The following is a 16896-nucleotide window of genomic DNA, read 5'->3' as shown; positions in this document are numbered from 1 at the left end:
AGCAGGAATCCTCAGTGTCTGGTTGACCTGCAGGCCCAGGCTCAGGGCTCCCACTGCAGAGATGCGGTTGTTGCTGCAACAGAAAGGCGTGTGCATGGTACTGCCTTGCAAACAACTGTGCAGAGCCAGGTTGCCCCCAGGGTCTTGGCTGGAGCTGCTGGTGCAGCCCCCAGGTCCAGCTTCACGCACACGCCGGGGGCCCTGGGCAGGTCAGTGTGTAAAAGCTTCATCGGAGGCTTCGGTGTTCAGGGAGATTGCCCAGCAAACACACCTAGAGTGTTATTCCCCCCACCTCCCGCACCAGCTGCTGCTCCCTGGCCCTCAGCACTCAGCAGGTGCTCCCACGCATCCTGCCCCAGCTGGCACCCTGTACCTATCCCCATGACAGCCACCCAGCTCCCTCCCCACCTCTTCCTACTCCTGATGGGCACAAACTCCAGGCCTCAGCACTGCTCTCGGCCACTCTGTCTCCACAGTCAGCCCCACGTCCCTCTAACTTAGACCCCAGCTTGACCTTGAATTTCAGCATCTCTCCTCTGGCCATGGCTCCTTCCATAAGGAGGAAAAGTGGGCAGGATGGAGCACATGTCCCTGCCAATGGCAGGCAGGCCCAGCTTATTCCGGCAGCCCTGGCGTGAGACTCAGCCGCAGTAGCCCATGACCTGTCTGGCCTCTGCCTCTTCCGTTCCCTCTGGGCTGTGGCTCCCGCTCTGGTTTTCCCAGGAGGCCTGGGACCCTGCCAGGGCCTGAAGGAGCAGTCCACCCATGGCAGGCCCCCTCAGCAGCCGTGTGCTGGGCAGAGAAGACCACTCCTCCTGAAATGGAGGAAAACTCGTGTGGAGCACACACCCCACCCACCCCTGCACCAGGCTCTGCTGAAGATGCCTTACGCGTTTGCGCTTCCCAGCCCCTGGCCTCGAGTCCCAATTACAAAGGAGGAATTTGAGTGAGAAGGACGGAGCTGGGCTGTGGCTGCAGCCCCACCATGAGTGTGTGTGGCAGGTTTGGGCACGAAGTGGTAAACAGCAGCAAGATGAGCCCCAGTCCCTGGGTGGCCGTGGGCCTGGAGGCAGGGGCGGGGCACCCCGTGCTCTCACCTCGTGTAGACCTCCACCAACATGTTGTTGGTCTTGAGCCCTCCCCCAGTGCGGAGGCTCCTGGATCCCCACAGCCATTATATACGAGATGTCCAAGACCTTCAGGAAGATGTTTGACTGGGATGCAAAGCAGCAACCCCATGGGACCACATGTGAAGGTGGAGGAAGCCAGTCCCCAGCCTCCAAGCCCAGGAGGCCCGAGGAGCAAAGAGCATGGACAGAGAGCAGAAGACCACAGAGGTTCCAGAACAGAGCCCTGGGGCTTGGACGATGGTGACTGGCAGAGTGGAAAGACCAGAAGCAAGCACAGAGGGTGGGTGTGGATGTGAATGAGCCTCAGGACTGGGCCATCTTCCTCGGGCAGCAGGCCCCAGAGACACAGTGATCAAGCTCCACCCCCCCGACTGGGGACCTCTCAAGGGCAGGGCCCCCAAGGCACAGTGCAGCCCAGGGCCCAGAGGGCACCCCAGTGAAGGGCTATTGGATGAAACATACCCAGGGAAATGTGATGGGGAGGAGGGTGGGAGCTCGTGGGTGCCCTGGGGACACAGAGCCTGATCTGTCACCTTGGGGGGCAGGACCCCAGGTCAGCCCTGTCAGAGGGCAAGGCAGCGGCTGCTGTTCCCCGAGGAGGATCCCACAGAGGCAGCCGCCACCAGAAGCATCACAGGCGCCTGTGCTGCTCACTCCCAAGACCTACGAACCACAAGACCCAAGGGAGCAGGCAGGGTGTTTGAGAGTGTGTGCTGGAATCCCAGGGCGCAAGGCTGTCATCTCAGGGAAGCATCTGCATCTGCCCAGCGGTGAGCATGTGTCACTGGACTGCATAGTGTCCCCACCGGCCGCCTGTCTGTGATGTCTCAGAAGGTGTGCAACATTCAGCTGTGGACCCCTCACTTAGTGACATGAGAGTGGGCACAGGGAGACCACATGTTGTCGTCCTTAAGTAGAGCCAGGAAAATGAAAATCACCTGAAAAACATTCTTTGAGGGCTTCCCTGGTGGTGCAGTGGTTGAGAGTCCGCCTGCCGATGCAGGGGACACGGGTTCGTGCCCCGGTCCGGGAGGATCCCACATGCCGCGAAGCGGCTGGGCCTGTGAGCCATGGCCGCTGGGCCTGTGCGTCCGGAGCCTGTGCTCCGCAATGGGAGAGGCCACAGCAGTGAGAGGCCCACGTACAGCAAAAAAAACAACAAAACAAAACAAAACAAAAACATTCTTTGAGCTCTGCTGAAAAGATCCAAGACTCATTACTGAAGAGCTGCGAAAGATGGGGGGCTGGCGTCTGGGAGACCTGCCCCCAAAGTACAGGCCGGAGGGGCTTACTGGGCGAGGCCTCATACCTCTAGTACCCTGGCGAAGGCTACATTTCCTGGGCCTCGCAGGTAATTCCAGCTTATGTTAAGCTCAGTGAGTCCTGTGTTTTCTGCCAGGGCTGGTCCAAGCATCTCCCCTTCAGAAACACCAAGACAGACTTTTTATTCACTCTGTTCATTCCTTCAAAAAGTGATACCGATGCCCGCTGTGGGCTGAGGTCTCTGCTGCACACCAGCGTCAGGGCGTTGAACCCCACGTGGGCCTGCCCTGCCCTCAAGGAATTCATATTTATTGGAGAAGCTATAAATATAAATTAATGGGATGTTAGCTATTACAGACCACAACAGGGAGGTGTGGGGACAGAGTGGGGACCAACCCTGCCTAGGGGGTCAAGAAAGCAGAGAGAACCTTGAAGATTGAGGGACACACTGTGCACATGGGCAAGCACCGTGGAGAGTGGACCCGGGGAGGAGCGGATGTGCTTGTGGAAATGCACACAGGCCTGGCGCAGGGCTGGCCAGGTAAGCCAGTGGAAGAAGGTGGGAGTGACGGGCACTCGAGAGATGCGTTAAGAAGTGAGAAGGTGGGTGGGAGGGGGCGGAGACAAGAGGCCAGGGGACCAGTTGGATGGCTTGTGCCACTGTCTACGCAAGAGGTGACAGGGCCAGCACAGCTGTGGCAGCAAGGAGGCATTGGTGTAGAAAAGGAAAGAGCAGGGCTGGGTGGGTAAGAAAGCTGAGAGAGATTTTACACATAAAATGGGCAGAAGCCCTACCCACCCACCCCGCTTTCCACTGTCAACACTCAGCTGGTCTGACCTGCTCCCAGTTCTCAGCCTCCAGCTGACCCCCGTGTGGACCTGCTGATCCCTTTCTTCACCTGGATAAGAGCTCCTCATCCTCACCCTGTTCCGCCAGGCTGGGCCGGGCCACTGTGGACCCCACGTCCACTGTGCTTCCATCCTTCCGGGCTCTGGCTGTTAGACCTCTCTGCCTGGCCCGTCTCTCCCACACACCTGGGAGCCCCTGGGGGGATCTGAATCTGACCCCTGTCCATGGTGCCGGCACCCAGCACAGGCTGGTTTGAAGAAATGCCCAGAGCAGAGGGCTCAGCCGCCAGTTCCACAGAAGTGTTAGCACCAAGGAGAGCTCCCTGCAGGACAGTGAGGACTCCCTGAGCTGCCTCCCAGGGAACCTCCCAGAGAAGGGGGCTCACATCCTGGATATGACACCCGCAGGTTCTCAGACATGTACGTTGCTCTTCCTCAGACACTCCAGGGCTGGGAGAGGAGGGCAGTGGTCCGCCACTTTGCTGAACAGCTGGAGGGTGAGAAAGTTCTATACCCTTGAATGGGCCTCCTGTAGTTCCAATGCTTGTTCTTCATGACCCCTGCAGCCAACCCATGAGGTAGGTGCCACCGTTGCCTTGGGTCAGGTGGGGAGACTGAGACCCCTAAGGGAGTCTGTCCCACCCACAGATCCCCACTTGGGGAAACAGCCCATCCCTGCCATGCAGCCTTCGTGGGGCCTTGCCTTCCAGCCCCTCCATCCTCACTGCCTCTCCTGTGCTAACTCTCTGACCGTGCAGGCCCAGAGGGACGCCTACCCTTAGTTTGTTGAAAGTCTTAAATGAGCTTCTTTTTTTTTTTTTGAACTGTTTTTATAGTTACCTTTTTGTGTGTGTGTGTGGCTGTGTTGGGTCTTCGTTGCTGCATGCAGGCTTTCTGTAGTTGTGGCGAGTGGGGGCTACTCTTCTTTGCAGTGTGCAGGCTTCTCATTGCGGTGGCTTCTCTTGTTGCAGAGCACGGGCTCTAGGCACGTGGGCTCAGTAGTTGTGGCTCACAGGCTCTAGAGCGCAGGCTCAGTAGTTGTGGCACACGGGCTTAGTTGCTCCGCGGCATGTGGGATCTTCCTGGACCAGGGCTCGAACCCGTGTCCCCTGCATTGGCAGGCGGATTCTTAACCACTGAACCACCAGGGAGAGTTTCTCTCTCTCTCTTTTTTTTTTTTGGCAGTACACAGGCCTCTCACTGCTGTGGCCTCTCCCATTGCGGAGCACAGGCTCTGGACACGCAGGCTCAGCGGCCATGGCTCACGGGCCCAGCCGCTCCGCGGCATGTGGGATCTTCCCGTACCGGGACACGAACCCGTGTCTCCTGCATCGGCAGGCGGACTCTCAACCACTGCGCCACCAGGGAAGCCCGAGAGTTTCTCTTTTAATTTCACTGATTTCACAACAGTTTTCTTAGAAGGCAGACTGTCTCTCTGGCGGTTAAACTCTAGGGCTGATTCGCCCAAGCCAAGGCTGGCGCCACCCCCACTCACACTGAACAGTGATCCCCGAACTTTCTGGATCAGACAAATCTCCTGGGGCTCCTGTTAAAATGCAGATGCACCCACATCTCCCCCAAGAGGATACAGAGGTTCAGGAGGCCCAGGGCCACGGAATCTGTATTCCTAACCCAGGGTCCCAGGTGATTCTTAAAATCAATTGGGGTGGTTGAGGACAGGCAGGTAGAACTGCATGTTCCTGGCAAAGCAGCCAGCCCATGCAAAGGCCCTGGGGCATGAGCGAAAGTGGTAAGATCAAGGAATCCCACTGATGTCTTCCACAGCACTCGGAATGAAATCCTCCTGCCTTTTGCCATGATTTGTAGTTCTGCGGCCCTGCTGTCTCTCCATCCCACAGCTGGACCCTCTCTCCTGGCATAGTAGCCCAGTCACACTGGTGTCTGTGTGCCTGGGAAATAGTTCCTCATCTTGAAATGCTCTCCCTCTGGGCTTGCCATGTCTGATTCCTCCCCCATTGCACATTTCAGCTTAAACATCTCCTCCTCACAGAGTCCTCCCGAGTGGTGACCTCTCTAAAGCGGGGAGGGGCTCCACATTCGTCTCTAGAATCAAGCCCTGTTTGTTCCTTTTGTAACACAATAATTATGGAGAGTTATCTTGTTAACGTGTGTTCCTTGAGGGCAGGGACTTAGTATACTTCATGGCTGGATCCCTAGTGGCTGTCAGCACCCAGCATATGCAGTGGTGGGCAGTAAGACATTCGGGGAATGGGCCGAGTTCTGTACGGGGATGGGGGGGGAGCAGGATCCACAGCATGGATGCTCAGAGTGGTCCTGCCTACTCCACCCACCCTGCCCCAGGAAGATGGACATGAGTGCCACCATGGTCACCCTGGCCAGTGGCCGGATGTTACCTGCTTGGTCATTCAGCTGGTTATAGCTCAGGTGCAGGGGTTTCAGGCCTGTGTGGGCCAGCAGGAGTTCAGCAAGGTACTGGGTCACCTGCTCCTCCAGGCCGTTCCCTGCCAGCTGTGCCTTCTGCACAGCCGGGTTCACCGCCAGGGCAGCACAGACAGCCCAGGCTCCCACCACTCCCAGCTGGTTCTCCGACAGGTCCACATCTGGGGGCCAGCACCACTCCTTAGTGGTGGGATCCAAAGCCAGGCCTCACCCTCCTCCCTCCCGCACACCTTCCAGGCCTGACACAGCAGGAGGGGCCTTGCAGTCAGACTGTCCAGGGGTGGATGGACCCATCAGCTGGGTCCCCTCTGGCCCCAGGCAGCTTCCCAGACCTCAACCCCCACTCCATGTCTCCACGAGTTTTGTCAAGAGGCTAAAACCACCTACTTTGTGGGGTTGTGGAGGATGTCTGCGATGTAGATGCAGCCACCCCGCTGATGATTTGTGCCTGGCATAACACAGCCCACCCACAGAAGCCCCCACTGCCACATTTCCGGGGACTGGCAGTGACAGCCCAGGTGGCTGTGCGTGGAGCTCATATGTGAGCAGACGCTCCGCTGAGCATATGTTTCCCACATACCCAAGGTCTAAGTGGCATTGTTGGGCCCACTTCACAGATTGGAAACTGAGGCTCAGCAAGGTTGGCTCCTTGCCCAGGGTCACCCTGCCGCAGAGGCGGCATTTGACCCAGCCCTGACAAACTCCAGCACCCCGCCCCCCGCGCCCGGCCCCTGACCCTCTGTGCCGCACACTCCCACCTGCATTCAGGCACTGGGAGGACGACATATGCAGGGGTGCTGGCTAGCAGAAGAGGGTAGAGGAGGGGTCCAGCACTGGGTGCACCACAGAGGGTCTAACTCCACCCCACCCTCCCCACCCTGTGATGAGGCTCCGCCCCCAGCAACACTGGCAGGTCGGGGGGTGACAAGGCCCGGTGTGGGGGTAGCCTGCCCCCCTGTCCCAGGCACGGCACCTACCACAGATACTGCTTTTGCTCAGAGCACCTGCCAGGGCCTCCGTGCCGGCCCCACAGAACCCACTGTCCCGAAGTTCCAGCCGCTTGATGTAGGGATTGGAGGTCAACACAGAAGCCAGAGCCTGGGCAGCCTGGGGCAGAGAGGGGCCTGAGCCCTTCCCAGAGCTGAGGGCCCCAGATAGCTAGCCAGTACCCAGGCTCTGTTTGCAGGGCTCAGCCCACTCAGTGCCCTCCAGCTGGAAGGACCTCCCCTTCCCACAAGCCCAGGGACACCTGCTTCTCCTTATAGGCTCCACCCAGGAGCTTCGCTGACTCTCCAGCAAGTTATGGGCCCCTTGCAGGCTCCCCAGCCCTTGTACTGAACTTTGTCATAGCCCCAATCCCACCTGTCACCCATTGTGGGGGATGGGACATGCCTGGTACAGAGCAAGGCCGGGGAGTGTGTGGATGGGCTCAGGAAGGGACCACACCCATGGCTGCTGCTCCCAGGTCCTTGCCCTCCAAGCCTGGCCCCAGGATCCCTCCAGGGGTAGCTGGGGCCCCAGGCCACGGTGCTGCAGGTTGAGCTCTGGGGTGCTCCCTTGGCGCAGAAAGCAGGAAGCAGGCACAACGCTGTGGGCCCAGCAAGACCTCAGGTAGAGGGTGTCCTTGCCCAGTTCTCCAAGCTTATGGGTTCCTGATAGGAGACAGAGATGGATGTGGACCCCTCCCCTGCCTCCATCACTACGCAGCCTTTTTCCCCTTCTAGAGGCATTTCCTCCTGCTAGTAGGGACTGTTGCCCCCACATACAGACAAGGACATTGAGGCTCAGAGAATGCAAATCCCTTCCCCAAAGTCATGCAGCTTGTGGCAGCTGATCCTGGCCCTACCCTGCCTGTCTGACACCAAAGTGCATGCTGTCTCTTCCGCTGGATTGCAGACCACATACGCTTTATGAACATTTTATGGGGAAGGAAGCTGAAGCAATTCTAAGTTCTATACATCCATTACTTTAGTTTCTCCTGAGGGTTGGGAAAACCCAGCCCTGATCCCATGTCAGGGTGGGACAGCCCTTCTTACACTGTTTGGCAGGATTTTTGCATCTTAACATCATTCTGGAAGCCTGTTCTAATCGTGGAACTCCTGATGCCTCCAGGAACATCACGGAGATGGCACAGGGCTGGAGCGGCCGCCGGCTGCCCCGAAGGTGTCCACGGAGGGATGCGCTCCTGCTGGACAGGGTCCCCTGCCTACTTGGCCCCAGCCTGACCCCCGACCCGTAGGCACCTTCTTTCTCCTGGTCGGAGTTCGAATCTGCGTCCGAACACTTCTGGGCCTCGGGGACCCCTGCAGGACACCCAGCGGCCGCCGCCGCCCCTTCCTCCATCAATTCCTTCTCTCCAGGCCCCTCGCAGGGACCCCTCGTGGTTACTTCCACTCTGCACTGGCGGACACCGAGGCCGGGACTGCGAGGGCTGCGTCCCGAGCGCGGCCAGGGGATGTGGGCGGACCCTCCGGTGCATTGACCTATCGGATGCGATGCGTGGCGAACAGGCGCCCGCTGCAGCCAATAGAGAGCCTCCCGGGCGGCAGTTGTCCAGGCGACCCCGAGTTGTTGGTTGCTGCGGACAACGCTGCGGCCCCGGGCTGACCTTGACCCGCTCGCAGCCGGGACAGATTGGCGCGTGGCGGGCTTGTCTTCCCTTCGCCCTAGGCGGCTGCAGCATCGCCTCCTTTCCACTCCAGAAACTGGGGGTGGGGCAGCTCCTCGGGGGCGTCGCAGAGGAGGCTGGGGGACCTTGCAGGGCCTGGCCACCTCCTCTCTGGAGCCAGGGTCACGCTCCCAGCTCTCACACGCTCTAGCGTCGCAAATGTTGCTCCCTCCACCGAGAACATTCCTCCCCAATGCTGCTTGTTGAACTTAAGATCTGCAAGTGTCAGTTCAGAGGTTGCTTCTTCCGCAAGCTTTCCTTGTCCTCCTCTGGGCTCCTGCTGGCCCATGCCGCCCTCTCACAATACCTATCCCACCCGTCATCACCCCAAGGAGGTAAGGCCAGAGGACAGTGGACAGAGACTGCTCCTCTCTGTGTGTCTGGGGCCCAGCAGAGGGAGTCTGAAGCGGATGGGAGGCCCAGGGCAACTGGGGGTTGGGCCTGGGAGGTGGAGGCTGAATCTCGTCCTGAGTGTCCCTTTAATAGCTGCTGGCCTGGCCCGGCTTGGCGCCTGCTTTACCTCCCATTCAGCTGTGGCTGCAGCTGCTGTGCTGACTCACGCGCCCCAGCCGCCGGCAGGATCTGGGAGCATGGGCTCCCCAGGGGCCGTGGTGGGCTGGGGGCTTTTGGATTACAAAACAGAAAAGTATGTGAGGACCCGGAACTGGCGGGTGGGCGCCTTGCAGAGGTTGCTGCAGCTGGGGGTCGTGGTCTACGTGGTGGGGTAAGAGAATGGCTCCTGGGTGTGCTAGCCGGAGGGATCACAGCTGGTCCTGCTGGGCTGAGGGGTGAAGGTCTGACTCTTCAGGGGCTGGGCTGGTGGTCGTGGAGCAGGGCAGGAGGTGGGCAGAAGGAAGGCTCTCCGTCTGTCTAGAGGCCAGTGGGGTGTAAGAGCAGGTTGTGTGCTTGGGTGCCCTCCTGCATTCTTTCCTGTGCCTTGTTCCCAGCCCCATGTTGGGCTTGGGCACAGAGCAGGATGGGCCCCCATCCCTGCACAGGAGGCCCCCAGCTGGCAGGGGGTAGTCCCTGACACTTGTGAGAGCTGAAGCACTAAGGCCCCCAGTAGAGACCACCAGTTTAAGCTGGGTCAGGGTAGTCTTTAAAGAGGAAGCTGGGGGCTTCTCTGGTGGCGCAGTGGTTGAGAATCCGCCTGCCGATGCAGGGGACATGGGTTCGTGCCCCGGTCCAGGAAGATCCCACATGCCGCGGAGCGGCTAGGCCCATGAGCCATGGCCACTGGGTCTGCACGTCCGGAACCTGTGCTCTGCAACGGGAGAGTCCACAACAGTGAGAGGCCCGCGTACCACAAAAAAAAAAAAAAAAAAAAAAGAGGAAGCTGGATCTAGGCGGGGCAGGGGGAGGGGATTGGCTGGTGAAGGAGGTGGTGGTGGGCATCTCCAAGCCCATGGGTGCCTGGTGAGGGTACTGGCTCTCCTATGCATGGCCAGAGCCTCTGGCCTGTGCAGGGTGTTTGGTGTGGGAAATGAGGTGGGGAGGAGGTGGGGCCCCTGAATGCTGGCCTGGGAGCCTGGAGGGTATCGGGGGAGAGACTGAGCAGGTGGTCCCAGATCTGCCGTGTGCCGGGGACATACCATACCACCTGTTGCCTCCTCCTCAGGTGGGCCCTCCTCGTCAAAAAAGGCTACCAGGAGCAGGACCTGGACCCCCAGATTTCTGTCATCACCAAACTCAAAGGGGTTTCCGTAACCCAGATCAAGGAGCTGGGGAACCGGCTGTGGGATGTGGCTGACTTCGTGAAGCCACCACAGGTGGGTGACTTGGTGCTGCTGCCAGGTACTGGCACCTCTGATACCACCCCTGCACCGAGTGTGTGCAAGAGAGGGATGTGATGCCAGAGGATGTGCAGGTGCTGTCACAGGGCCACGCTCAGGAAGGGCCTTACAGAGGAGTGGTGTCTGGACAGGGCTTTCAGGGATGTGTAAGAGGTTTCTGTGCAGAGGAGGTGATGTGTCGGGAAGCCAGACCAGAGGGATGCATTTACAAAGTCTGCATCTGGAGTAGATAAAGAAGATGTGGTACATGTATACAGTGGGATATTTCTCAGCCATAAAAAAGAATGAAATAATGCCATTTGCAGGTACATGGATGGACCTAAAGAGGATCATACTAAGTGAAGTAAGTCAGGCAGAGACAGACAAATACCATATGATACCACTTATATATGGAATCTAAAATATGACACAGATGAACTTATCTATGAAACAGAAACAGACTCACAGACATAGAGAACAGACTTGTGGTTGCCAAGGGGGAGGGTAGTGGGGGAGGGATGGATTGGGAGTTTGGAATTAGCAGATGCAAATTTTATATACAGGATGGATAAACAACAAGGTCCTACTGTATAGCACAGGGAACTATATTCAGTATCCTGTAATAAACCGTAATGGAAAAGAAAAAAATAAATTAAAAGTCTGCATCTGGAAAGGAGAGGAGTGTCTAGGAGCTCAAGGCTTGAGCTTGAGGGTGGGGTGAGAGGGGTGGAGGGTGCCAAGACCTGGAGCTTCCTGGACGCCTCCTCTCTGACCTGGAACACTGCTGTCGAGTGCTCCTCCTCTGCCCCTCCCATGCTGCATTTCCGGCAACTTCTCCCTCCACCCGATTGTCCACAACCTTAGTTTCCTCCTCTGTCCTGCTGATGCCCAAATTCTAACCCCGGTGACCACCTGCCCTGAGCACAGCTGCCTCCTGGGTGCACACCTGCCACATCCAAAGAGAAATCATCTCCCTCTCCCAGTGTGGCCTTTTGTCATCCAATGACATCCACCAGTGCCGAGGCTGGACCTGCTGGATGCCTTACCGTCCCTCCCTCCTGTTCATTCCATTTCCTAACAGCTTTCACAACTGCTCACACCATCCCTGGATGGCTGAGGTCGTCTGGTGGGTCCCCATGTGGCAGCCAGGCTGAGCCTGCCAGCCCTTACCTTTGACCCTTAGGAGGCTTCCTTTCATGATGGTGGCCACGAAGCCCCTCTAGATCCTGACTGCCACCACACCGCTGCCTCTGCCTCTGCCCAGCCCTTGCCTCCGCTTCCTGGGCGTGCATCCCCAACACCCGCTGAGCTGTCGTGTGCAGCACAGAGGCGCCAGTCATCTTTTGTCCAGATAGAGCTTACCTCCGGCTCCCCTGGCCCCTGGCCATGCCTGCAGTGAGGGGCACACCTCCCCATTAGCCTGGATCTTCAGTGCCTGGAAGCAGGAGGCTCTTGGAAAATTCTGGTTGAGCAACTAAATGAATGTGAGAGGCACACATGGGCTCAGAAATGGCCAGCAGCCCAGCCAACCTCCTGTCTCTGCCTCCCTTGCGTCACTGGAGAGCGTTTTCCTGGGGCTCAGGGCTGATGACCCGATGGGGCCAGGGCCCCTTCCCACACAAGCCAAGCTGTCGGCTTCTGGCATCTCCCGATGGGAGTGGGGAGCAGAGACCAACCCTGACACTTGTCTTCTAGGGAGAGAACGTGTTCTTCTTGGTGACCAATTTCCTTGTGACGCCAGAACAAGTTCAGGGCAGATGCCCAGAGGTAAGGCTGCCTGAGGGCTTCCCAGCAGGTTCCTAGTTCCAGAATCTCCTGCTGCTGTCCCCCATGAGGTGTCCAGGCCCCTCCACATCCTGGTCCCACCTCTAGGCACTCTGGAGGTTGTCAGGGTAACACCCAGAACGGGGCACAGTGCTCAGGTGGACTCTTATAATAGCAAGAGGCAAGCTGGGGGACTTCCCTGGTGGTGCAGTGGTTAAGTATCTGCCTGCCAATGCAGGGGACACGGGTTCGATCTCTGGTCCCACATGCTGCAGAGCAACTAAGTCCCTGCGCCACAACTACTGAGCCCACGCACCATAACTGCTGAAGCCCATGTGCTTAGAGCCCATGCTCTGCAACAAGAGAAGCCACTACAATGAGAAGCCCACACCCCACAATGAAGAGTAGCCCCCGCGCGACACAACTAGAGAAAGCCCGCACGCAGCAACGAAGACCCAGTGCAAACAAACAAACAAACAAAAGAAACAGGCAAGCCCTTTTCTACGCACAGCCTCTATTAATGTGTGCTGGGGCAGTTTCCATTTTTGTGCGCAAACAGCACACTCCTGCTTATGCTGCGCTCAGGGTCCCTTATGGTCTCTGAGTACTTTTCACTACAACTGTGGTCAAGCCCGTCTCTGCCATCTTCAGATCCATTTCTTATCCAGAAATGCAGATCCTCCCCCTGAAATCTCACCTTTTCCCCTTGCCTAGGGATGTCCCAGGGATCCAGCCTCTGTCACAGAGCCCACTGACTCTTCTCTCCAGCTGTGGATTTTTTTCCAATTTTTTAAATTGTGATAACATACATGTAACATAAAATTTACAATCTTAACCATTTTTAAGCGTACAGTTTCCTAGCTGTGGATTTTGCTTGAACAGTCAGGAACCAGGACATAGCCTTGGAAGCCTACCTCCATGGTGACATCTTTCTTTAATCGAGGCTAAAAGTTAATTGCTTGCTGGGCTGGAGAGTAACTGTGTGGTCCCTGCCCCTAAGTCCTGGTCGTTGGTCCCACCACAGTTGCTGGGGATGTCACATGTCCCTGGTCAGCCCCATCCTCAGAGGAGGTGATGTGTGTGCACTGGGCAAATGCATGATGTCCTTCCCTTTCCAAATGCTCAGACGACGCCTATTTATTGTTCAGTGTGTGGACTGTCCTGAAATTTTTCTGGGGCCATGGTTCTGCATTTTCTGGAATCCATGGGATTCCTCTTTGCCCTGTATCCCGGCTTCTGGCTTGTCCCATGAAACTGACCACCAGATCTGACCACCCGGCTTCCTGAGAGCAGCTCCTCTGAGGGTCCTGGTCATCTGGTCCCTCCCAGCACACCGTGCTCCCTGTAGTGTTACAGTTTCAGAAACCTGCTGAGCCTCCCCCGGGGCTGTAGAAGTCCAGCCCGCATACGCCAAGGAGCTTCTGCACAGACGGCCCAGCCACGATGCCAGGTCCTGCGACAGGGGCAGAGGCTGCAGCTGGGAGCCCCAGGGAGGCGACTCCTCTGCCAGCTCAGGGCCTCAGGAAGGGTTTACCACTGGACTCAGAGACTCAGTCAGGATCTTGAGGCTGTCCAGGCAGAGGGGGCTGTGTGGGCAAAGGCCCCTGCTGTATGGGGTGAGGCATCTCTGGGGTCACCTGCTGCTCAGTGGGGTTGGAGCCTCTGGACTGGAGTGGGAAGGGTGGAGCCCAAGATATCAGGGTCCCAACAGCCCTGCTGTGGAGCTGAGCTTGATCACAGGAGCATGGGGGGCGCAGAGGGGCTCAGGGGAGGGGCGCTTCATCTTCTGTGCCTTGGGAGGGATGATTCAGGCTGCTGGATGGAGGAGGATGAGGCTGAGATGGGGACCCATGTTGGTCACCATGGGGTCTGGACAAAGGAGATGGTGGCCCAGCCAGGGTGGAGAAGAGGGGCAGATTCAGGACACAGGTAGGGACAGCAAGGCAGAGCAGGTGGCTCCACACTGTCCTCTGCCCTCTAATCACATTTGGCTCAGAGCCCCTGAGCCCTTCTTACCACCAGATGCTGTGTCCCCGCTGCTGCCCCTGAACTGGGTGCCCTGGGCAGCAGCGTCAAGCCTCAGCCAGGACAAAACTACAGAACTGCGTCCATGAGGCTGTGCCTTCCTTTCGGGGCCTGGGACCCCCAGAAAGCTCACCACCTTCCCCTCTTGGCTGATCCCCAGAACTCTGTCGCTGTGTGCAGGCACCTATGTCCCTGTTTTACAGAAGAACCAGCAGGGAAGGGAGGAGCCTGTGTACTTCCCAGGCCCCTCCCACCAGGGCCGCCCCCTTGGTCATCCCCCAGCACCTCCGCCCTGGCATGAACTCACCTTCCCCACCGTCCTGCCATCTTCCCTGTTCTGTCCTCTGAATTGGACCAGAGGAGCTGGGCCTGGATGAACCACTTCTTTTTTAAAAAATATTTATTTATTTATTTGGTTGTGTGGGGTCTTAGTTGCTGCAGGCGGTCTCCTTAGTTGTGGCTCGCCAGCTCCTTAGTTGCGGCATTCCAACTCTTAGTTGCGGCATGTTGGATCTAGTTCCCTGACCAGGGATCAAACCTGGGCCCCCTGCATTGGGAGCGCAGAGTCTTATCCACTGCGCCACCAGGGAAGTCCCCCTGGATGAACCACTTCTGCCCCCACAGAAGTAGCAGGGCAGGAGTCTTGCTCGGCCTTGGAATACAGCAATTGCACCCCTACCCAGCCAGGGCTGTTTACGTCCCCCTTTCATTTGCACCCTCCAGCTTTCTCTTGTGCCCCCAAACTCAGGAATCCCTGAGAGGCTAAGGCAGGGAGGGGCGTGTCCCTGTGGACTGCAGGGCAGGTCACAGAGGAGGCATCCCTTGGCCCTTGGCAAGTCTGCTCTCTCACCCCTAGCACCCCTCCATCCCGCTGGCTAGCTGCTGGGCCGCCCAGGACTGTCCTGAAGGGGAGAGAGGGACCCACAGCCACGGTAACTGGGCCCCCCAACCCCCACCTTGCAGTGCTTCCACTGGAGTGGGGGCTCCGGGGGCCTGGTGGGACCCTGGGTGGCTCACCAGTGCACATGGTGCCTCTGCGTCTCTCTGTCAATGGCCCCCTCCCCACCCCTCCCCAGGCCCCATGGAGATTTGAGGGCCTGGAGTTTGTCTTACATTTTCAAGGCATAAAAACGGGCCAGTGCGTAGTGTTCAACGGGACCCACAAGACCTGTGAGATCAGGGGCTGGTGCCCAGTGGAGAGTGGTGCTGTGCCTGTGTAAGTCTCCCCTGCGTCCTCCACCCCTGCCCCAGGACCACAGAGCCTGCCACTCACCACGCCCCCCACCCCCCCGCCCTGCCCCCTGCTCCCACAGGAAGCCCCTGCTGGTCCAGGCCGAGAACTTCACGCTGTTCATCAAAAACACCGTCACCTTCAGCAAGTTTAACTTCTCCAAGTAAGGTGGGAGGGTCCTGGCTGGTCGAAGACCCTCTGTGTCCCCTGCCTGGCCTGACCCCCACCCACCCCTTTCAGGTCCAATGCCTTGGACACCCAGGACCCAACATATTTCAAGCGCTGCCGCTAGGACCCACGCTCCAGCCCCTCCTGCCCTGTGTTCCGCATCAGGGACCTCATGGCTGCAGCTGGAGGGGTCTTTGAGGACCTGGCGCTGCTGGTGGGTCTGTGGAGGGGGCAGGGTTCCAGCAGGGCTGGGAGAGGGCCCCCGGCCCCAAGCCGGTGGAGCAGTGCTGTGCTGTTTGCAGGGCGGTGCCATGGGCGTCCACGTCCACTGGAACTGCGACCTGGACACCAGGGCCTCTGACTGCTGGCCCCACTACTCCTTCCAGCTGCAGGAGCGGAGCTACAACTTCAGGTGCGGCCCCCACTGCCCACCTGCTCCGAGCCAGGTTCTCGTCTGCCTGTCCTCCTGTGGCGGCCAGGACAGACCACCCCTCCCAGAACTCTGGATGCCCACTGTATGTGGGAGGGGGGCCCAGGGGAAGGAGGAGGTGGTCTCAGCTCCACGGCCCCCAACACAGGCTCCATCCAGCCTCCCTCCTGAGCCCTATCCCCTCCACCCCGCACCCCTGCTGCTGCTGGGACCCCTCCCCCAGCCCCTCCTCCCCCATCCTGCTTCTAGCACCTCCCTCCACTGCACAGGGGGCTTTCTTTTTTACTTTTCCCTTAAGATTTTATCAAAAAAATTACAAAAATCTATAGAAAAGTTCAAAGATTAGTACCGTGAACACCCATATAGCTGTCATCTGGGTTCACCAGGGTTTTTTTTGTTTTTGTTTTTACCATTTTGACACGTTTGCTTTCTCTCTCCTCTCTAGACTGAGCTGGATATATTTAGATAGATTTCAAACCAAACCATTTGAAAGTAAGGAGATGTCCGGCAGGCACTCACCCCTCCCCAGGCTGTCCTGAGAATAAGGACCTTTCCCAAGTGACTGCTGTCCTGTTGTCACACTCAAGAAATTTAACATTGGCAGAATGAATCTGATATTTAAATTTCCCCAATTGTGCCAATAATAGTCCGAAATCTTTTTATTTTCCAATCCAGGGTGTATTCAAGGAACTTGCATTGCATTTATTCTCATGCCTTTGAGTCTCCCAAGCAGACCTTTCCCTGCTGCTGCCCAGTGGGATCCTATGTTTCTGCCACCTCATGTCACCTCGTCACTTGCGTGCACACACACACGAGCACACACGTGTGTGTGCTCGCGCACAAACACACACGAGCGGACCTTGCCTGGACTGGTTTCACTGACCTCCCCTGCCCTTTGCAGCTATGTGGAGCTGGCCCCCACCCATGCTCTGCTCCCCTTAGCTCTGTGCTCTCGCTGGTACTGCTTTGTCTAGAACTCCTTCCTGATCCCTGGAAAATCAACCTGCGTGTCCCCACTGCAGAAAGCCTTCCCTGGTTCCCCACTCTGGGCCCTCACAGCCCTGGGCCTGCCCCGCAGCTCCCCCCACCCCCACTGCAGGCGTCTATTTAGAGACCCCTCTACCCCATCCCCTCAGCAGGCAGGGAGCTCCTGAGAGGCGGGTCCTGGTTGCTCT

The 16896-nt window shown here is 58.0% G+C and overlaps 2 protein-coding genes across 2 annotated transcripts in view; one reads left to right on the top strand and one right to left on the bottom strand.

Annotated features, from left to right (window-relative positions):
- Positions 1 to 8006, bottom strand: part of LRRC74B (leucine rich repeat containing 74B) — a 10520-nt gene extending 2514 nt beyond the window's left edge. The window contains 9 exon segments of the mRNA XM_007451047.1: positions 4 to 73; positions 1098 to 1137; positions 1140 to 1179; positions 1182 to 1214; positions 2440 to 2549; positions 5618 to 5824; positions 6641 to 6777; positions 7180 to 7315; positions 7907 to 8006. Of these exon segments, the coding sequence (XP_007451109.1) occupies positions 4 to 73; positions 1098 to 1137; positions 1140 to 1179; positions 1182 to 1214; positions 2440 to 2549; positions 5618 to 5824; positions 6641 to 6777; positions 7180 to 7315; positions 7907 to 8006 (873 nt within the window).
- Positions 8007 to 8912: 906 nt separating this feature from the next.
- The window catches only part of P2RX6 (purinergic receptor P2X 6), an 8941-nt gene continuing 957 nt past the window's right edge, over positions 8913 to 16896 (top strand). The window contains 8 exon segments of the mRNA XM_007472231.1: positions 8913 to 9055; positions 9950 to 10100; positions 11799 to 11870; positions 14749 to 14824; positions 15015 to 15108; positions 15206 to 15286; positions 15364 to 15505; positions 15594 to 15703. Coding sequence (XP_007472293.1) covers positions 8922 to 9055; positions 9950 to 10100; positions 11799 to 11870; positions 14749 to 14824; positions 15015 to 15108; positions 15206 to 15286; positions 15364 to 15505; positions 15594 to 15703 — 860 coding nt within the window. The 5' untranslated portion in view covers positions 8913 to 8921.

The sequence above is a fragment of the Lipotes vexillifer genome, unplaced genomic scaffold (assembly GCF_000442215.2).
Source record: "Lipotes vexillifer unplaced genomic scaffold, Lipotes_vexillifer_v1.1 scaffold1783, whole genome shotgun sequence".
Lineage (NCBI taxonomy): Eukaryota > Metazoa > Chordata > Mammalia > Artiodactyla > Lipotidae > Lipotes > Lipotes vexillifer.
This window is presented reverse-complemented; position numbering and strand designations above follow the sequence as displayed.